General features: G+C 34.2%; 1 protein-coding gene across 6 annotated transcripts in view; it reads right to left on the bottom strand.

The window, feature by feature from the left end:
• Positions 1 to 23,263, bottom strand: part of Usp25 (ubiquitin specific peptidase 25) — a 134,273-nt gene that overhangs the window by 101,256 nt on the left and 9,754 nt on the right. For all 6 annotated transcript variants that reach the window (XM_078044478.1, XM_078044480.1, XM_078044474.1 and 3 more), the window contains exons 2-3: positions 6,322 to 6,399; positions 3,209 to 3,353 (exon numbers count right to left, since the gene is read on the bottom strand). In XM_078044478.1, coding sequence (XP_077900604.1) covers positions 3,209 to 3,353; positions 6,322 to 6,399 — 223 coding nt within the window. The remainder of the gene's footprint in view (positions 1 to 3,208; positions 3,354 to 6,321; positions 6,400 to 23,263) is intronic.

Genomic DNA, 23,263 nt, shown 5'->3' with positions numbered 1-23,263 from the left:
ATGTAAGTGGCCTTCAAATCAAGTGACATAATTTACAAATTTCCTTTGATCTATTAAGATAGGTATAAATAAAAGTTTCTCCACAATCCCCAAATATGACTTTCAGGAAATATTGAATCAAAAACTAAAGTTTTCAAACTGGGAATGTAGCTCAGTGGCAGAGCACTTGCCTAGCATTCATGAGGCCCTGGGTTGGATCCCAAATACAGGGGTGGGGGTGGCGGGGGGACTAAATTTTTCTAGTCACCAAAGAAACAAGTTTCATTCCTTCTAAAAGAGACACTGATTTGTAAATAGTTTTATTCCAACAACAAGGAAGCATATTATTCAGTATACAGAATATTTATTTGAAATTAACAGATGTTTTTACAGCACTGCTACCAACAGATGGCATGCTTTCAGTCAGTCACCATGATCTACTTATTCTTTAGCCTTGACTATAAGAGAGATTTTATACTAGAAGAAAGAAAAAACTTACTGAAATTAAAACCCTGCCACACCTAAAAGAATTAATGGCTAACTTTCAAATAACATGTTTCACATAAGTTTGAGAAAATGCTCACAAGAAAGGTTTTTTTTAACCAGAACAGTCCCTTGAGAACCTCTTCACACACTGATCATTCTATTACTCTACATCCCATCAGCACCTTCTGTAGATTTTTAATAGATGCTGCATTTAAATATATATTTATTTGTAACTATATCCTATCTTTCCATCCAATATGTAAATCTCACTAATACTTCTAAGAAATAAAAATGCACACACACGAAAATACGTTATTAGTTCTCCACAGTAAGTGCATAGCAATTTAGAACTGTATTCTGATAATGCTTAAACAGTTACTAAATCAAAATATTTCCTAAAGACAGCTATACTCCTTAGAATTTTATAAAACATGGTATTATATGTTAAATGGAAAAGTATTATAATTCTGTAAGAGATCTTTTTCCAGTTTGACACTAATACTATAATACAATCACCATATTAAGGTGCTATAAGCTCGCTTCCCAATAATCTTAAAACAACTTTATGAATGTACTTATCCCAATTGGCATCCTGGCTAGAAGGATAACATATTTTAACACACACACACACACACACACACACACACACACACACACACACACGCACGAGCAAGCAACTTACTCAAATATGGAAATCAGCTGAGATAAAATCAGAAAATCCATTTCTCTACCTTTTATTTTCGGTGGAAAATAAAATTACTTAATGAAGATTTTTCAAGAGATACATATATCAGAGAAAAAAACTAATTATCAGAAAATGAAACACATGCCTTTTGAAGGTTGTCTTCTTTTAGAGGTGCCTATTCACTTTTTTTTTTTTTGTCCTCTAAAACAGTTTCACTATTTCTTATCCAAAGTTTGGAAGTGGTATTTAGTACTTGGCTTATGCAATATTTTCTCACTTTTATATAACAAGTAACATATCTTCTTTTGTTCATGAAATTCTTATACTTTGAATTTTCCCTTTAAAACATATATTCTATTTATGTCACAAATTGTACCATCTATAGTAAGAGTTCACAGCTATCTTTCTAAAATCTTTTTATATTTTCAACTAAAACACTAAGTGCTGTTTAATTTCCTGTTTGCTTTACTTTAACCAGAAGTCGTCCTTTTATTTTACTTTTTTTTTTTTTTTTTGCTATCCCTAAGTCCCAGAACCTAGAGAGAAATGAGGCATTATTCGGATACTAATTCCTCTTTTATTATTATCATTTCGTTTTTTCCAACTTTTTACAGCAAACTTCTCAATCATATTTTCTTTCATTGTTTTTAAAAGAGACTTTCTACAAATACTACAAAAAAATAATTCAATGAACATGTATGAACACCAACAATGTTCAAGCAAATAATTTTGAAATAATAGTATTCATTAGACAGAAACATGTTCTGGATGATGCAGAAAAATTTGATATAACCTTGAGGCCAGAGAAGCAGCAAGCAGCAAGCATCTTTACTTTAACTATCTCAAGACCAGAAGAAATTAGGCTAAGGAGGAAAAAGTTAAAAGAAATTTCTGACAGAAGGAAGAGCAAGCACAGAGACAAAGAAATTAAATGGCTCTGGGTGTATGCAAAATTCAAACCATTATTATTATGACAATGTAAAATAGGAGGACAAAACAGCAAAAAAAAAAAAAAAAATGAGGCTGGAGTTTACATGGGGCCAAGTCACAGTTTATCTCAAACTGGGACACAGCACCTGGGTCTCTCACATATGCAAAACTTTTCCCATCATCTATTAACTGTGTGAGATAGGATAGAATGAGTGGTTTCCTAACTTTCGCTAAGTGTAAAAATAAAATCAGAAGTTCTCTTTGAACACATGTTACTAATCAAACTTCTCAAACCCATATGCTTAAAAATAAATGCTTACATTACGTATATGCATGGAATAGGTAATGTATATTGGACAGGAATGACATGGTATGACTCATATTTTAAAAGGTTGACTCTGTCTGTATATTAAGAACAGACTACAAGTGAGAAAAGGCAGGAGCAGGGAGTCCATCATAACTATCATATTAAATGTGGGACATGACAGATAGAGGATGAGGATGATTCTAAGATTTGAAGCCTAAGCAACTAGAAGAATGAAGTCCTATGTAAAATCTTCCATAGATGCCTACTTATGTATGTATGTATACCTGTATCCCCAAAATACCCCTTCCCAAGTTTTTATTTTGTCTTTAGTTCTTTCATTTGCTTTGAAGTAAGAGGGGATTTTGTTCAAGGGCAATAAGCCTATTCCCCCAATCTTTATTTGGGGGAGGCAGGGAGAAGAGAGAAGGGAAATTCTGAATAATAAAAACTACAAATAATCAGAAATAATAGTTTATCTTCAAAAGAAATACCAAAGCTGCTATTGACACTTAAAATTTACAAAACAAATGGCTATTTCTATTTAAAATTCTAGAATTTTTCCTTTTTATGAGTATAATACCTGTAGCTGTTCTATATTTCAAAACAATGGATACTATAAGAAATGTTTCTGAAATGATCTATAACAAATAAAATCTAATGTAGCTAAAAATACATATATTTCTTTCAACTATATGAAAAAAGGTTAAATTTTTTGGTTTTATTGTTGTTCTCCATCTCTGCTTTAGAAAAATTAATATCTTATCAAAGAAAAAGTCTCAATACATTTCTATTAAAATATTAAGGAAAAAAAGGATACTTACTTGTATCTGCTTGGCTTCCCACACTAATGTATCTATCATTGCCAGGAAGTGCTGTTTGGTAGTAAGTTGTCTCCTCCTGCTGAGGGGTCTTGGCATTCTTTGCAGTAAGGAAAGCCACTGCTAATTCCAAGTTTCCATTACTATCCTTCAAATAGCAAGATAAGAATACCCAATGTTTTAGAATAATTCTATACACTGTCAACAGATTTATGTGATTTTCTCCATAAAAACTAATAACTTTAGAGCAAGAATCACTTTGATTAGAGAGCAGTCTACACATTATTCCACAGTACAAATTCTTCACCCATCAAGTACACTATATAAATAGGAATTTTCTTTTTAATAATTAAAACTACAAATATAGTGTAAAAAAATCAATTCTCTAATTTTTTAATTTGCAATTACTCTCATATCTGCTAAACAAAACTCAATCACAAATTCATACTTTTAAACAAAAGAATAAATTGATTTTTTTCTGAAGCTTGTCACAAAGGAATAAAAATAATATACTACTTTTGCAAATAAGAACAAAAAAAAGATATTTGCCATAATTTGAGTATTAGAATAAACACCTAGAGGTAAACTTAAACAAAATGTCAAGGGTGTATAGAAAAAAAAACAGCAAAAGGTATAGCAGCTTGATTCACAACTCCTGAACAGAAATAACAGTGCTACCAAGAAAACAATCTTCCCAAATATATATACAAATTTTCCTTAATTTTCATGAAAAGCATAACTAGACAAAATATTATAAAATTCATTAGTCATGATGGTGCTAGAATAACTAAGAATTTTTAGAGCAAAAAAAAATAATGAGAAGAGACTTGCCCACTGGACTCTTTATATTCTCTACATGGTTAATATAACACTAGGTCTAAGAGATTAAAAGAACATAAGAAACTAAATGATACTCTCGCTGTAACAGAAGGCCAGAACATGGAAGGCATAAGAACTTCAGCATATACATGTTTGTAACAGGAAGCCAGTGGACAGCAATAACATGGTATGACTCATATTTTAAAAGGTTGACTCTGTCTATATATAAAGAACAGAGTACAGGTGAGAAAGGGCAGGAGCAGGGAATCCACCATAACTATCATATTAAATGTGGGACATGACAGAAGGAGGATCAGGATGATTCTAAGATTTAAAGCCTAAGCAACTAAAAGAATTAAGTCACTCAAACCCACCCAACTCCAATTCTAACAATCAGTGAGGAAAGTAAGAGTGCAATATGAAAAGCATCAGCGCTTTAAAATGTTACCTTCATGACCACTGTAAGAGTTTTAAGTGACTCATTTAAAATAAGGGCATGAAATATTCTATTGTTAAACAAGTAAACTAATCATAAAATAAACTGTAACACTGGTGACTGATATTTATGGAGCATTTATCATGTGCCAAGAAATATGCTAAGCATTTTTCATGTACTATATCATAATTAAAAAAAAACTATATACAGTAGAAATTTCACAGGATCATTTACTTTGTACAATTAAAAATAAAATCTCAAAGTGCTGAAATCAATCAGTGACATCATGTTTCCCAAAAGTAAACAACTTGTATATTAAGAGAATCAACTTATTTTAAACACTTTACAAATTTATAACAGCAATTAAGGTTTAAGTACACTGCCTACCTCTCTTGCCCCTATCACCATAAGTGAAACAAAAGAATGTAAAAAAACAAAAACAAAAACAAAACCTATGTTCACACAACTTACATCAAAAGAAATGTAGATATGACTTAATTTGATCTATAGTTTAAAAAAAAAAAGTGATTCTCCAAATTTATCCCAGCAAAGTTACAGGCTAACAGCTTCAGGCTCTGTGGTATATTGAGAAAGGCACTTTCTGAAAATAGACATGGAATGATTTAGCCATGGTATTTATCAGAATAAAGAAAGGACTGGCAATCATCTAAATGTCATAATCATGAAAATTAAAATGTGATGTTTCAGCTTCCTCTCCAAATACTCACAATGGCTTCGATAATCCCTGAGTTGACGAACTAAACAGTAATGTTCATCATTTTTCTAATGGGGAAATAAGTTGAAGCAAAAATCCTTTAGAAAAAGAATCAGAAAGTCACATGTGGCACCATGGACCAGGTTGCTGTGGCTTCTAGTCCACATTCCTCCACACACTGGCTGTGAAATCTTGGGCATGGTATTTTAACCGGTTTCCTCATCTTCAAAAGGGGAATGAAAATAGTTATTATGAGGATGAGTTAGCCCACATAAAGTACTTAAGACAACGCCTGCTGCTATTAACTTTTAATAAGTCTTAGATATTATCATTTTCATTATGATGATTTCTATTATAATCATCTAAAAGATAGAATGTTTTCAGAACATGGCCCAGGATCAAGAATTGCGTAACTGATTTTGTCTCATGAAGTAAGTTCCAAAGGACTGGGAAGCAATGTGTGACTACAGTAACTAAACGCCACACTGCTGCTAGCCTTCAGCAGCAATATACAAATGAGCTTAAAACACAGTTCTATTTCTAGAATATCTTTCATTCACTTGATCTTTTTCAATGTGAATTATCCATGTGATTTGACTCATCCCAGCATCTGTGTGGAGATGAGGATTTATTTAAGATATAGCCAAAAAGATGTATTTTATTTGTTGCACATACTACTGAGGTCTGAATTAAATATTCTTAAGAAGCAAATAGAAGAAATATATATTTCTCCTTCTTGGGAGGGAAAAAATGTAAGTTTGACCCTCTAATAATTCTCTGTTTTTCCCTTCTCCTCCACCTTTTTCTCTAATCAGTCTCACCCTGAATCCCATTAAATTCTGAAATCATGTCTCTTGCATAAAATCATCTATTAACCTTAAAATTCACATCCCACTATTTTTCAAGAAAAGCATGTCATATAGAGAGAATTTATCTATCACTCCAAGATATCATGGAAACATTAGATTTATGAAAGCTAACATGCTCAAAATTTGTAGCGTCTTAACTGCGACTATTAAGTTATGAGTGTAAATTTTTCCATCTCTGTTACCACCTACATGGTATAACTAAAAAACAACTTTCAAACACAGTACACAGAAGAAATGAGGGCATACCACAACTGCATGTCATGAAACAGGGCCATACCTTCAAGGCTTGCTGCAGTATCTGGGCATCGTTAATCCCAGTAATTTCCCTCAGTTGATTCAAAAATGTCTGTTGGTGCTAGAGAAAATAAAAAAGCAGAATCATTATACTATGAACTTCTTTTTTGTATGAAATATACAAAAAGAAAATTTTAAGACTTTCTATTTAAATAAAAAAGCAGAAAAGAATAGAACTCAAGAGAAACTGAACTAACTTCATTCTGTTAGAAAGAATGAACCATGCAATGGATAGTCATTATTAAATTCTTGTGGTTCTGGTATTGGAATTTTACATTAATCTCCAAGAAGTCTTACAGAATTAACAATTTGGGTTCCATTCTTCAACTCTTTATTTATGCCTCCAACAAGAAAAGGAGCAATCCACATGTTGGATAAGCCTGAGATCAACACCTAGAATGTTGGAAAAGATATGCTCTTGACAGGCTATGCACTAAGTGGGTTATTAAAACAGAAGGGTCCTGAGTTCTATTTAAAGGAAATAAAGATCATTTCATTCTCCAATCTGACATAAAACATCCTAACTTGAGTTGATTTTCCCCATTTGTTTCAGTTGTCTTCATATTTTATATAATTGATTATATTCTATTGGGGACAAAAATAGATCAATAGCATTCCATTATCAAACTCTTTAATGACCTTCCCTAAATAAAAACCATATTCCTCCCTTCGTACATCTTTGTATTCTTTAAACAAATTCTCTAAAACTATTTTTAAAAGCACCATGAAATAAAGCACAAAACCATAATAAGGAAAATAAGACTACAATGACTTCAGATCCACAAAAACATTTCTTGAAAATGTTTTACATTTTACCTCAGTACTAATTCAGTCAAGAATCATTAATGGACACTAAACTAGAGGATGAAAGTCTGATGAGGAAAAGAATATTTACTTAGTACAAACTACAAAGGGAGAAGAGTAAGGGTATAGTGGAAAACCTGATGGTCACCACCTTAGCAAAGATATCAAAGTTAATATTAACAATAACGGGACAAAACGCTAGTGTACCTCCTGACAGACACACTGTGATGGTCCTGACGAAAATGTGTAACATGAATCTAACCTTAGACAACACCAACTGAGAATCACTATGCAAAATAATTGTTCTATTATCTTTAAAAATATCTATGCCACCAAAGACAAAGAGTGAGTCTCCACATTAAAGGAGACACTACAATCCTGGTAAAACCAAATACAACGTGGGAAGCTGACTTATTTCATACTAAATGTTACAGAGGACATTACTGGACAGTTGGGGAAATATAAACAGGACTGCTGAATAATGACACTGAGTTAATATTAGATTCCTGAATTTGAGATTTAAGCAGTTTGCATTCAGATTTGTTGATGTCTGAATTGTAAAATATCCATTTCAACACAAACTTCACAACTTATATACATAACATAGACATTAAGAAATCAAAAGTCTTAAAGAACTACAAAATGAAATGAGAGATTTCATCAATTAACCCTTAATTTAAAAGGTTTCAATTAAATCTTTAAGTGAAATATATATATACAAAAATCCTATTATCAGTTAGAAACTATATGTACCAGAATGTCATCAAAATGGAAGCTTCAATAATCTGGAGATTTTTGTTTTTCTAACATCAAAAGACGAGCAGTGAGCCAGTCCAGAAACTGATAAGGACACCCAACAGGATCAAGCATTCAAGCTCATCAGTCTTTCCACTCCAGTATCCTTCTGTGTGACATTCATCAGTATGTCTGTCACTACGTGGTCCTCCTTCAGCACCCTACATAAGTTCTAGGTAGGATGCACGGAAGGACAAGGAACAAAAGGTGTTTACCAAATGAACCTGCCTTCTTTAACAGCCCTTGCCTAAACACTTTCACTTAAAGCCTTGCTACCTGAGCAGAACAAAGTTTCATGGCACGCACAGCTGCAGAGGAGGTTGGGAAATGAATTTTCAACTAGGCAAAAAAACTGCCTTGAAAATGAAATCAGGGCTCAGTTAACTTAAAAAGACAGGGAAAAAAATGTATACTGGAAAGGCATTAGCAGTGTCTACCATGCCATCAAAGAAATTCACTTCCATAAAAATCATATTAGAGTTAAAATAACCAAGATTATTAAATAATACATAATGAAACACACAAGCAAAATCATATAAAATGCCAAAAAGTATCATAACAGTGGAATGGAAAAATCAAATTTGTGCTGGGATATAGCCCGGTTGGTTGATTGACTAGTATGCCAAGATCTTAGTTTCGATCCCTAGCACCAACAATTTTAAAAAAAGAAAAGAAAATTAACAGAGTTGAAAGATGAGAAAAATAAAATTCCATGTAAATCTATCAACTTCTCTACTTTCATCTAAATAACTAACAATGGGATCATGAACATATCATGCAATATCCAACGTTACAAGTTAAAGACATATAAAAATATTCCAGAAATTCTTTTTATCTAATTCAGTGTCTTAGTTTAGTGAACATAACATATTTAAGGAACTGTACAAGCCTGCTTGCAATCTTACCACTACCAGCAATTCGAACCACTTTTTTTTAAGCAATGTATTATTTTCATTAACTGTGAATTATTCAATCATGGATCTGGGAAAGATTACTGAATATCTCAAGGAAATGATTCATTTGTACAAATGTTGATGGCTATTATTTATAAGGCTGGAAAAATAGAAACAACATAAAAGTTCTTCCACTAAGGAACCAAGTTTTAAAATCTGAATCTGTATAATTAACTGATAAGCTTTTTAATAATATGGATTCCAAGAAGCCCTCCAAAATTTTTGATTCCAGGAGATAAGTAGCTCCATATGATTTTGATGCAAATGGACCTACAAATGATTCACATTAAGCAAGAAGTAGATTTTTAAATGATGAATCTAACCTTGTGAAAGCATCCGGCAATACCAACTTAGGAACATAGCAAAATGATTGTTCTGTTATCTTTAAAAATAAGTAATTTCATATATACTTTATGTAGAAACTTATCTCTACACAATCAATTAAGCTAAAATGGTAGAATAAAAATAGTATATAAACACACTCATGACTAAAATGTAGACATAGATGTAAAGCCAGAAAAGACTCCCAATTCTTCTACACCATTGCTACTTTTTACTTTCTTATAATATTATAAGACATATTTCCTACAGCACTGAAGATGGACATTGATCAATGGCATGTCAGGGGATAGCATACAAAAGCAGACATGAAATGTAACTGCATGATCGGGACTACCCTCTTGAACTTCTGCAACTTTAAGAAGATCGGTAGATAAGTCAGTACCCTGGAAAAATGAGACAGATGTAGATAAGTCACTCAGCCAACCAGCAAATTTTTGAACATGCTATAGTATTTCACTATGCAATTGAGTTTTGAGGTAGTCTGTTATACCAATAGTTAGCTGATAGAGAGTACAGTAAAAATTCTGATTATTTTCTGTAGAGAAGCAAAGTCTTTGAAATGTTGTTTTAGTTTTTTTGGTGTTTTATCTTTACCTATAAGGTCAAGCAGAAACTAGGAAAAAAACTCAAGTGTATCTCTAGCTTGGTTTATGTTTTCAAAAACTTTGAAACTAAAACAATGAAAAGGTTGGGGAAGGAGAGAAGTCTGTGTGGGACAGACAAAAGGTTAAAAAAAAATACTGAGCTAAATTGGCAAGAAATGGGAAAGAGAACAAGAGATGAGCAATGAGAAAAATTCTGTTATTAGCATCTTCTGCTGCGTTTTTCCTGTCTTTTAAAACCTGTGTCTTTGTTTCCTAAAATTATGGTGTTTCTGTTGTTGTTGCCGCTGCAGCTATTGTCTCTGTCTTTCAAAGACTTTACCTTCCCATTTACCAAAATTCTAGTCTTTCAAATATCCAGATTCTTACCTAGAAACATACTTCATATGGATTATCCCCTTTAACAAGCAATTTCAGATCCACAGTGAAACCAATCCAATACACTCACATCTTTAGAGATCCTTTACTGTGCTCAAAAGCCCTCCTTGTACAGATTTCTTATCTACTAAAGCAGGAGGAGGTAGGTTCAACCTATTCTCACTTTTGGACTGAGAAGGACAAGATATAATGTCTATAGGGTGTTCGTTCAGTTACTTGCAAATGCCACAAAAATCAATAAGCAAACAAGTCAAGACTATTTAATGGCCTTCAGATCCCTTCCTCAATGTTACTTTTACTATCCAATGACATCTCAATGACATCCTTAACTTCCTACTAAGTGCAAAAGACAGTATACGGACTTCAAGGATAAGGAAACAGGCATTTCAATATAAATTAAGAATCAGAAGGTTTTACAGAAATTCTTTTCTTCCCCAGTTGATCCTACCTAAGTTGAGTCTTTTTAAAATGTTTCAGTAAAAAATACAGAATATTTAACATTGGAATAACTTTTTAAGGATGAAGTGGATTACTGGCTTAATTCAAGGAAAGGAAACAAGCATTTATTACACTCTTGTAGTTCAGGACTGTTTTAAAGGCTTCCAGTATATAATCTCATATCACTCATAGCCTCATGCACGCGCATGCGTGTAACACACACATCCTCCAGGAAGTTACTCACATTTTAGAGCTATAGAGACTTCAAGAGATTAGTAAATGCAGAGACAGGGAAGAAACTAGGTCTTTCAAATTTCATAGCCCATATCCTTCCCTATTTTCTTGACTCTATGATCAAAGATTCAGTGAAAAATGAAAACTACGTACAAAAATCCACTGATATGTTGACATAAAGCACTTAGACAATGTACAAAAAAAAAAAAAAAAACTGAAGCACTCCAAAGCCGGAAGAAAAAGATTTCTACCTTTGAGGGGAAATAAAGGGCAACTCTTAGAAAGACCTCAAAAAAATATTTTTAAATTTTCTAAGAATAAAGAAAAAAAAACTCAACTTGATAGAAAATTCCAAAGCATTCTTAAACTTCAGAATAGGTACTAACTGGCAGGCATTTCTAAGTTACCTATCAATGAGAGGATTAATTCATTTATTGACTTTAAAGTGAGCAACCAATCATTGTAGCTGGGCTTGGTGGCTCATGCCTGGGATCCCAGAGGCTCAGGAGGCTGAAGTAAGAGAATTACAAGTTTGAGGCCAGTCCCAGCAACTTAGTGAGACCCTGTCTCAAAATAAGAAATAGAAAGGGTCACACAACACTAAATTGCTTTAGTTCATGTTTCCTTACCATCACAAAAAATTTATAAAATTCACTAACAGAAAATTTCAAGTACATAACATGTCCTCTGTAATGGCAAAGAGAAATTTCCCTTCTACTCTGAAGTTTTGCTAGAATAACCTGATAAAAACAAGCTAAATTAGAGGGGAAAAGGCAAACCAATTAATTAACTAGCAAAAGAGGAAAATTTTGTCAGGCACTTGAGGCAGAGGATCATAAGATCAAGGAAAGCCTCAGCAATTTAGCAAGACCCTGTCTCAAAAAATAAAAAGGGCTGGGGATGTAGCTCAGTGTAAGGCACCCCTGAGAAATTTGCAGCAGAAGGGAAAAACCACAGGTGGATGATCACCCACCTAGCCCAACATGATTTAGAACCTTACATGTACCCCTTTATAAAATAAGGGGAAAGAATGAGGATGTCAGGTGAATTAGTAAATGGTTTTTAGGGGAAATCAATGGGCTTGGAGAACACACTATGACCTGAAACAAACTCTGGACCCCAGAACAAGGAATTATAAATGATTCTCTATGGGACTGAAATAGAGGACACTGGGGTGCGACAAAAGTCAGTCCAGGCATGATGACAGACTTCAGTCTTCTGCAGTATGAGTTTAAGTCTTTTCTGGTTAAAATGACAATATGAAGACTGGGGCAATTCTCCTCCTCTGGCAGATCCAGTCAAGTAGATAAGATTTGAAGAAAGCCTCTCCCCACAACAAGAAAGAGAGAAAAAAGATCAGAGGGACTTGGATTCTGAAGCAGTTCTAAAGGCTTCTCAGCACGTAAAAGTACATGTCTTTGGTGTTTTGTCTTTCTGAGCCACAACATCTTCATTTTTTAAGTCCAAATCTGCCTCTAACCTTCTATAAGCAAAATACTAACAATAACGATAACAATAATAATAATACAATAAATAAGAAACCCATAATTTCCTGAAGCTTGCTTTTTTTCCTAATCTGTAATTTTAATCTTTTATTTCTCTTCACACATAACATTCTATAACTTCTATGAGGAATTTCTCCATATTATAATTCTTTTCATAGCTTACTGGGCCCTCCTCAAATATTAAGGGTCTGCATGCCAGAGTCTCCACTTCCATCTCTTATTTTGTACTTCTTTTTCCCAGTTTTCTTTTTCTAACTTTAATGGGGAGTTTACAAAATTTCATTCTCCTCTCTAACACAAGGGTCTTTGCACATTAAGGTGCCCTCTACAAAGGTTACAGGTTTTCTTGGAACTTAATCACAAATTACAATAATATAATACAGTATGGTTAACCACCCATGATGGTAAGTCCAAAGAAGAAAAGGATTATTTCATTTACTACTCTACTCCTAGTATGTAGTGCAGTACTTGGCACATGGCAGGTTCAATCAACATTAACTGAATAAATTAACATTGCAAAGTTTACAGAGGTAAACTCAGCTAAGTCAGATCACAGGGCTTGCGCTCATCCACAGAAAAGAGGCACCAATTATTGGGTGAGAATAAGAAGCATACAAACATCAGGACAACTAAATAAGCTAATTTCCTTACTCTTCTGGATTCAAGAATAATACATAAGTTGGGTCCACTTACTAAGGAAACTTTCTATATTTTCCTAAATTCTACAATCTAGAATTTCAGATGGTTTAATTTGTTAATTCTGGTACTATTGATCCTACTTGAAGGTGAATACACAGTATTATAGAAATTTCCTACAGCAAATGTTAATAAGGCAAACTGAGGAGCAATAAAAAATTTAGAGCATTTATTTGAGCAAGAATCAATTCCTGATTAAGAGAGGGAAATCCCTAGTTATATCAGTTTGTTAGAAGCTTCTGATTAACTTACCTTAAATTTTGTTTTTCTTGAACATAGGCATTTATAAGAAAAAGATTAAGTTAAGCTTCACTTATGTTTGCAAATTAAGTAAGGTTTCAGTCATATATGAGGCCTAACAAGTTTTGCCTGTTCAGAGATTCTTTAAGCCTGGCGTCCATTTTAATGTATTTTAACCCAAATAATTGACATCATAATCCCATGAATGGTTCAGGCATGCCATATTTTCTGCTGTCACAGGGAGAAGATTTTCTCAACCTTTTTGAATTAACAGCACTTCAGCATTAAAAATAGTCACATACCTCTGTGGGCACATAAATCTGAAGGTACACTTTCTTATTCTTTACCCTTTCTATTTAGGCTTAGAATTGCCAGAAAGTTTAAATTCCAGAAGTCTCTCTCTCTCTGTTTTCATGGAATACTACAGCTATAAACAATATTGGATTCAAGTAATCCAAAAGTAAAAAAATTAAAATACCTAAGAAAATAAATGTGATAATTTACAGCAAATTGCTAATAAAGAGAAATGGACATAAATGCTCCTGAAAAAAAATGTTGGTTTGCATTCTCCCCCACCCAAGAGCTCTTACCACTATCTGTCAGGAACCCTATTATCCACCTCTGCAATATGTCCATGACCCTCATTGGATTCCTCAGATAAAAGAAATAAATCATAAAAACTCTAAATGCAATTCTCTACCCCAAAATATTATTATACAGCAAGTATAACCTAAGCTCATACATAATAAAATACATTTTGGAGCAAAATCAGAACCGTAAACAAAGAAACATTGTTTCTATGGGAACATGCAATTTTTATTCCAAAAACTCAACCAGCAAAATCTTTTAGAACAGTCTGATTTTAAATTAGAGCACCTATAGTCTCCAAAATATGTAGGTAAACAAAAATTTTTGTGAATAGGATTATATTTTGGAACTACCACATCTGCACCTTAAATAAAATGTTAGCTTCTTCTTGATGGTAACAGATTCCTAATACAGCTGTTTTGTCCAATTAAGTGTTTTATGTATCTCTAGTGTCTATACTTAAAATCTCCTAATTAATTTGCAGTCCAAAAATAAACTTTCTTATACCGATGAAACAAACATACTTTACTAGAACTTTCAAATTAAAATGCTATGATTCCTAGCATCTGTATATGTCACAGATTATTTCTTAGAGCAAATACAATTTTGGGTCATGCTAATTAAATACCACATACTATTAGAAACACCATTCTTCTAGATATAATTCTAGGTTTAATAAAGCAAAGCTCTACACCACTGTATTTTCCAGACCCATAAAAGCACTATTTTTTGGAATGTCCCAGCCTGTCGCACCTTAGCAAATTACTCCCCCATCCAATGGGTTACATTACAACCTCTGTACCAAAAATGAAATCTCAAGACTTAGCACTTCAGGATGTCCCTCTAATATATTCTTTCTTTTACTGTCCAGAGTTTTATTTATCCATTAGTAGGCAGTCACCTGTTAGTAGTTAATATTTCTTTATATTAAGATGTCCTGTTCTAAAGTTTTGGGGGTTTTTTTGTTTTTTGTTTTTTGAGTGTGTCCTGAGTGGACTCTAACTGATAGAACTTCCTTAAAAGTAATTTTTGTATTTTAACAATATTAAAGATGCGATACTGTACTTAAGAAAGTAAACCTTAAAAACAATTAGGAAGGTAAAATGTAACCATATATGCTGAGCTTTATCCTAGAATATCATTTACTGAGCACATGAAGAGCACACAAAGTATTGGCAATTTGATTAAAAAATTGATTATTAAATCACTGGCCACTAATGATTGAACACAATGTGCTGACTCTTCCTGTACAGGTTGGGGAGGGGTTGAAAGTTCTAACTCTCTAAGCACTTAGTTTTTCTGGCAAACAGCCCCCATCCAGAAGCTGTGGAAGCTTTCTTCTCTTTATTCTCCCAGGAGTCATTCCCTCGCAAATAAAACATGGTAACTTCTAAGGGCTTTAGGAGTTCTATGCCAGGAATCAGGTAAAAGACTAGATTTTTTTTTTTTAATTAGACCACATCCAGCCACATAAAGTTACATATAATTAATGGAAGGCACCAAATCCCTATTCTTACAACTTTCTTAGTTTGTAGAGATCCCTTCAGTCTGCCTATGGACCTTCCAACAGCAACTATTATCTCCTCCAGGATACCTCTTCAGTTCTTTGGTTTCTTTAATCCCACCTATAAATATTTCACTTCACTTCTAATTATTATGCACATTTTGGGTTCACATTACCACTAAACTATAAGCTTTTTGAGTACTGTTTATTTCTCAAACTGATTAAAATAAAGAAAAAATGTCAGCGAATACATGAACATGATACTGACCAACTAAGAACCTAATGATAATGTATAATAGGAAACTGAGAGCCTGAACCTAGAGTTAGTGTGAAGGTATAACATTAAATTTATTTTGAATATACAAACTTGACAGTAGTAAACATATATGATTAAGAAAATATAAAATTTCTTAAAAGATGAAACTTGCAAAGTGAAAAGCAGAAAATTAGACTAAATCTTAGAAAATTCACACAATTAAGGAGAAACAAATAAGTCAAACCTACAAAGTCAAGAATTGTTAAGTTTTCTTTCACATGTGGAAGCCAGAGAGAAAAAAAGCGGGGGGGGGGGGGGGAGAAGGTTTGGGATGGAGGAATCTCATGAAAATAGAAGGGAGACTAGTAAAATAGAAAAGGGACCAAAGGAAGGGGGGAAGGGAGGTGCATGCAAAGAAACAAGCCTTATTATATTGTTATATTGTTTCATGAACAACTGTGTAACAAAAAATTCTACAGTTATGTATAATTATTATGAACAGTTTAGAAGAAGCAGAAACATACACATTAATAACCAAATTCCACCATGCTGGAGAGCTCATATGTAACTGGCTTAAATATGCCTACTTTCAGTTACAGTTTAAATGTATGTGCTTAAAGAGAAGAAGCTGACAGATTTCTTGCCCAACAACTAGGCCTATTGACAACAGCTCACTACCTCTCAACTTTGTGTTTATAATAAGTTTTCTTTTTCTCTTTTTTTTTTTTTTTTTTTTCTGTAGCGGGGATTGAACTCAGGGACTTCAAGTTCTAAAAAACTGGCAGTATACCTTCAAAGGTTTAAAACCTTCAACACAACAAAGTAGAACAACCTTCCAGGAGGTAGCAATAATTACAACACAATTACTACTCCAGTATAATCACACTGTCTCTTGATGTCTGCAAAGTTATCCTCTGCACAGCAGGACCTGGCTCTCCTGATTCACAGCCATTCAGATATGTCCACAAAGTAAGGAACTCACTAATTCTAATAAATATTTATTTGGCACTAACTTGAAAGTAAGCTATAACATTAGCTCTTTTTTACAGCAAGTATATCCCACTTGATACTAAATCCCAGAACCCATTTGGCACAAGGCTCTGCTTAAGACACACTATGAGAACTACAGACATACTGAGCTACAGGGAAAACGATAAAAGGAAAAGTTTCAAACTATGATCAAAACTTAGGGGTACATCTCTGACGCTTTTCCAACAAAAAAGTCAAGAACACAACACTAAGATAATAGTTATCAACAGAGTACTAGGGTCACAGATGTAGTATGGATAATAAAATCAATAAAATTTACTCCCAAAACTTTAATAACATAGTACAAGAATATTCTGAGACATATATATTCATTTCCTTAACTAAAGTCATAAATGCTGAATCATCTTCTGTCAAATTAAGATTAACATTATTATTTTGAATTTTTCTACTTTTTTTGCTTCAGTTACCTCTAATTTATTAGTTGGTGTTTGGCTTTACTGCCTAATAAAATGAACATAGAAAATTTATGCCTACTTTGTTTTTAGGCAAGTTTCAGTAAAACTATAATAAAAAATTTTACTTCAAGAGAAACAATACCGGAGACAATTTTTCCTTTGAAATGGTCCCACTTTAAGGATAAAAATTACTATAATCAGGTGGAATGTTAACAGAAGAGAAACTGTTCAGTAAAATTGCTGGTTCTCTAGGAGGGAGAAATAAATTTGGACACCTACTCAAACAATACACAAAAATCATCCAAGTAGACTAATTAAAGAATGAAAAAAGAAAATGAGCAAAAGATTAGGATAATAAATGAGAATATCTTTCTGATTCAGACATGGAAGTTCCAAAAATGAAGAGAACGAGTAATATATAAGACTAAATTGAAACTAAAAACTCCTTAAGAAAGGTGCAGTGCCAAGTAAGAAGTTCCAACAATCTGAAGCTGAATCAGGAGGCTCACTTGAACCCAGGAGTTAGAGGCCAGCACAGGCAGCATAAGAAGACTCTAAATAAAAATTAAGTAAATAAATAGTTTTAAGAACTAAATAACATCATAAAGAGAGAAAAATGCATCCAGAAATAGGAAAATATATTTGCTAAACATAAATAAAAGTAATGCTATGGTTTGGATCCCCAAATGCCCCTGTGTTAAATGATGAGTTCCCCAACCCATGGTGCTATTGGGAAGTTGTAGAACCTTTAAGAGGTGGAGCCTAAGGGGAGGAAGTTAAATCACTAAGGATGTGCCCTTGAAAAGGAATATTGAGACTCTCCAACCCTTTTCCCGCCTTTTTTTTTTTTTTTTGGCTTCCCAGCTTCCAAGAGGTAAGCTGCTTCCTTCACAATGTGCTCTGCCATGATGTACTGCCTTACCACAGGCCCAAAAGCAACAAAGCCAGGTATCCATGATATGAGACTTCCAAAATTAAACCCTTCTTCTTTTATTAACTTTATTATCTCAGGTATTTTGTTATAATAAAAGAAAACTAATCCAAGTAGTATCTAAACTACAAAGAACCTCTTCAAATCAGAAATAAAAAGGTAAATAACCCAAAAGGAGGAAGAAAAATGAACTGGAGAAATAAATGTGAATTTCACAGAAAAGAATCACAATAGTCTTCAAACACAAAAAGCTAATCAAATAGTTTATCAACAGTAGAATGGTTAAGATGGAGTACATATAAAAGTGTAAATGAACTATCACTCAAAAAGTTTTAACAAAATACTAGTAATGCAGGAACAAAGGAAACTTTAACCTAATAAAAGGCATCTTTAAAAACAAAAAAAATGTGGCCAGGCACTGTGGTGTACCCGGAAATCCCAATGGCTCAGGAGGTTGAGGCAGGAGGATTACAAGTCCACAATCAGCCTCAGCAACGAGAGAGGCCATAAACAACTTAGTGAGAACCTGTCAAAAAATAAAAAACAGGGCTGGGGATGTGGCTCAGTGATTAAGCTCTCCTGGATTCAAAGCTGGTACAAAAAAAAAAAAACTGGAAGGGGGTGTCTAAGATCAAAAACTATAAGAATAAGTCAGCTGAGTCACACGTCACAAAAGGAAGCCTAATAAACCAAAATCAACTATATTCTACATAGAAGAAAAGAACAATTGGATGTAAAACTAAACAAAAAAGCCAAAAATGAACTCCAACATGCAAAAACCTATAAACTATATTAAGAAATTAAAGAAAACCTAAATAAATGGAGCAATATAGCATGTTCTTGGATTAAAAGACTACAACATTGTTAAGGCATCTATCCACTCAAAACTGACTTAGCTATTAAACACAGTCACATTCAAAAATCCCAGCTGCCTCCTTGTCCCACCGCACAAAGTACTTCAGAGTTTTATACAGAAATGCAAAAGACTAAGAATAGTCAAAACAATTTTTTTAATAAGATCAAAATTGAAGAACTTCACTTACCAATTCTAAGACCCATTTCAAAACCACAGTAATCAAGACAGTATGGTATAACATAAGGATAGAAAAGAACAAACTGCAAAAACAGACCCTCTCATACATGGTCAGTTCATCTTTCATAAAGATATCAATGTAATTCAATCATGAAAGGGCCATCTTTTCAGAAGGTGCTAGAATGACTGAATGTACATATAAAATAAATAAACCTTGATTCTTATACCTCAGAATACACACAAAAATAAATTCCAAATGGATCACAGATTTAAATATAAAAGCTATAACTTCTAGAAGGAAAAAAAAAGTTCAAAAAAGCTAAGTTAATGTATTAATCATAATGGAGATAAAATGGTAAACTAAACATCAGTATTTAAATATTTCTAATGGAGGCCAGGTGTGGTGGTATACTCACCTATAATCCCAGGGACTCAGGAGGGCACTCAGCAATTAAGCAAAAACACGGCTCCCAAATAAAAACTAAAAAGGTCTAGGGGTGCAGCTTAGTGGTAAAGTGCCCCTGGTCTCAATCCCAGTACTGTAAAAATAAATGAATAACCAGGTAAATATTTTTAACTCAAAGAAACTAGTAATAAAATTAAGAAAGGACACACATTGGGAAAAAATAATTGCAAATTGCATATATTTGACAAAAGATCCAAAAAAATATATAAAGAATTCCTAAAACCCAGTAGCAAGAAAGTATACTACCCAATTAAGAAATTGGCAAATGAGCAAGGCAATGGTAATACAGGCCTGTAATCCTAGTGACTGAGGCAAGAGGATCACAAGTTCAAGACCAGCCGCAGCAATTTAGCAAAGCTCTAAGCAATTTAGCAAAACCCTGCCTAAAAATAAAAAATAGACAAAAAGGGATAGTGGGGATGTGGTTCAGTGGTTAAGCACACCTGGGTTCAATCCCCAAAAAAGAAAATTGTAAAGAAAATGGCAAATGATCTGAATATGTTTAAAAGAATACATAATAGTCAAAGAGTAAAAAACAAGTGTGTTCTAGTACCTTTGCAAATGTACCCCAGATGGCCTCCTACTCCCCCTCCTCCTCCACCAAAGAAGATCCTCCTTAGAAGCCCAAGGTAGAAGGAACAGCACCAAAAAAAGAAGACAAGGTTGGAGGGGGTGGGGGTTGGGAGTGTCCCTGAAGCAGGTAACCCTCCTCCCCTTGGCTATTATTAAACTCAGAGAACTCTGTCTACTGTTCCAGTTGTGGAAAGAATGAAGCACATATCACATAGCGTGGAATGTGTAGGAGGCCATTTACTTTCAACCCAAAACTACAGATCCTTAAGTCTGCCCATATCATCCCCAAGAAGGTCAAGAACAACACATCAGCAACACCAAATCCCACCTATGTTCACAGTGTCTGTGGACCATAACCTCACAGTAGGACTTGAGAGGGCTGCTCTAAGGCTGGCATTCCCAGACACCTGGGCCCCCTACCCACCTTATACCACAAACCTTCAAAGCTGACCCAGGCCAGATCCTGTGCTGCTTTCACTTCCCTAGCCACAGCTCTCTACATGCTCAAGGGCAATGGTGCCCTCCCTTTGATGCCACCCAGAAAAGATAGAAATACTATCAGTTCTGTGGTTTCGTCAGTGGCTTCAAGTGCTGCCCCACTGGGGGAAAAGCCTGGAAGTCAGTTCTGGGAATCTGTGTGTTGCGAAGCAGCCCACTGATCCTAGGTGGTCTGTGCAGAGCTGTTTCTTCACTCCAAAGACTGAGAATTTTTAAATCTGAGATGGTGGACTGGCTTCTAGTTTCCTTTCCAGCCTCTTCCTCAGCCCTACCCTGCTGCAAAGCCTTTCTCCAAGGCCTCATGGAACGACTTCTGGGCTCTGAGACACCCAGGCCTACCTCAGAGGCCTCAGAGGAAGAAGGAGAAAACAGCAGACCTCTGGTCCAAACTTGTTTGTGCAGCTCCACTTCAAGCAAATGAGACATCTGATTTAGCCTGTATTCTGTATTCTGACAGGAGTTCAGACATATAAACGTTTAGAAATGTACATGTACAACTGGTTCTCATATTAGTGTTACCATAGCACAGGTTCCAGCCACTAATGGTACATTTTCCTGACCCTCTGTCCACACCTCTCCCCCACACATCTATCCTGTTTCACTGAGTGCCTAGTTTTCACTTTTGCAGTTCCTATTCTTCAGCAATGACCCTTTTTATCAGGTGTTAGTTTTTTGAAAAATAAACCGAAGAAAAAATTCTGCAATTTTGAGAACATATTAGCACCTGGCTTTTACCTCTAGCAAAATCTTTAACATTTTTACCAGTTTCAGAATATGTAACTTTATTTTTACATATATTTAAGAACATAAAACTGGGTAACATATGAGAAGCAAAAAGTTTCCAAAAAATAGTCACTAAACACATGAAAAGACAAAACCAATAGTCATTAAGGGAATACAAATATCACTAGGCTCACTAAATGGCTAAAGTATAATAGAGGGACAACACAAGTTTTGACCAAAAAAAAGTAGACCAACTAGAATTCTCATATACTATTAATGAGAATGTGTAATGATACAATCACCTTGCATGTAACGTAGCAATATCTTAGAACAATTCTACTCCTATGATTTGCCCAAGAAAACTGTAAATATATCTACTCGAAAACCTGTTTAGCTGGGCACAGTGGTGCACAGCAGTAATTCCAGTGGCTGTGGGGGGAGAGGGGGTGCTGAGGTAGGAGGATCAAAGCCAAAAGTTCAAAGCCAGACTCAGCAAAAGCCAGGCGTTAAGCAACTTAATGAGACCCTATCTCTAAATAAAATACAAAATGGGGCTGTGGATGGGGCTCAGTGGTTGAATGCTCCTGAGTTTAATCCCCAAAAGAAAACAAAACAAAAAAACTGTTTACGAATGTATATGTAAAACAAACAAACAAAAATCCACATATGTACATGTAACAATATTATATGAGAGTAAAAAACTGGAAACAACCGAGAAGTTCATTGATAAGTATATGTATATACAGATGTGGAAATATTCATAAAATATGACTCAGCACCAACATCAAAAAAAGCTATTGGGGCTAAGGATATAGCTCAGTTGGCAGAGTGCTTGCCTTGCAGGCACAAGGCCATGAGTTCAATCCCAACACCACAAAAAAATATATATATATATATTGATACATGAAATGAATCATAGCTGAATCTCAAAAATATTTTAATGAGTAAATTAATCCAGATACAAAAAATAAAAGGAAGAAATAAGTGCTCAACTCCAAGTATGTGAAAACCTACAATGGCCTAAACTAACCTATCCAACATCATAGCTTAGCATAGCCTACATTAAATGTGCTCAGAACATTTACATTAGGCTACAAGGGCAAGACCATCTAACATAAAGTCTGTGTTATAATAAAATACTGATTATCTCATGCAATATATTGAATACATGTATCAAAAAAAAAAAAAAAACACTATCAACACAATACACAGTGAAGTACTACTTAGTGGTCAGTTGCTGACTGGGAGCTGTAGCCCACTGCTAATGCCCAGAATTTTAAAAGAATACCCTACAGCATATTCTTACCCTGGAAAAAAAGATTCCAAATCAGAATTCAAAGTACAGTTTCTACTGAATCCATATCACTTTCACACTGAAAATCAGGGAATGTCTGCATTGTGTAATTCAACCCTAAAGTCCCCTGCAGTCAATTTATACAAGTGCTAAAAAGGCAACTTCATCTTTAAGAATAGAATGAATTTCAAACCGTGTTCCTCAAACTTTAAATGCTGAGCAATCATCTAAAATTCTTATTAAGAATGCTATAGTCCAAGCTGGGAACAGTGACACACACCCCTATAGAATCCCAGTCATGGGAAGCTGAGGGAGGAAGATAGGAAGTTCCATGACAGCCTGAGCAAATTAGCAATGTCCTAAGGGTCTCCAAATAAAAAGGGGTAGGGATTTAGTTCAGTGCTAAACTGCCTCTAGGTTCAATTCCCAATATAAAAAATAATAATAATGATAAAGAATGCTACAATCCAACCCTCAAAGTCTTGAAACAATAGATCTGAGATGAGGCGCAGAAGAAATATAAACTTTCAGCAAGCACTACAGACAATGAAGGTAGTCCACAAAAACCACACTGAAAGAAATTCTCATATAAACCTATATTAACAAGATAAAAGAAAACACTGCTGC

This window comes from Ictidomys tridecemlineatus, chromosome 3, assembly GCF_052094955.1.
Source record: "Ictidomys tridecemlineatus isolate mIctTri1 chromosome 3, mIctTri1.hap1, whole genome shotgun sequence".
In the NCBI taxonomy this organism is placed as follows: domain Eukaryota; kingdom Metazoa; phylum Chordata; class Mammalia; order Rodentia; family Sciuridae; genus Ictidomys; species Ictidomys tridecemlineatus.
This window is presented reverse-complemented; position numbering and strand designations above follow the sequence as displayed.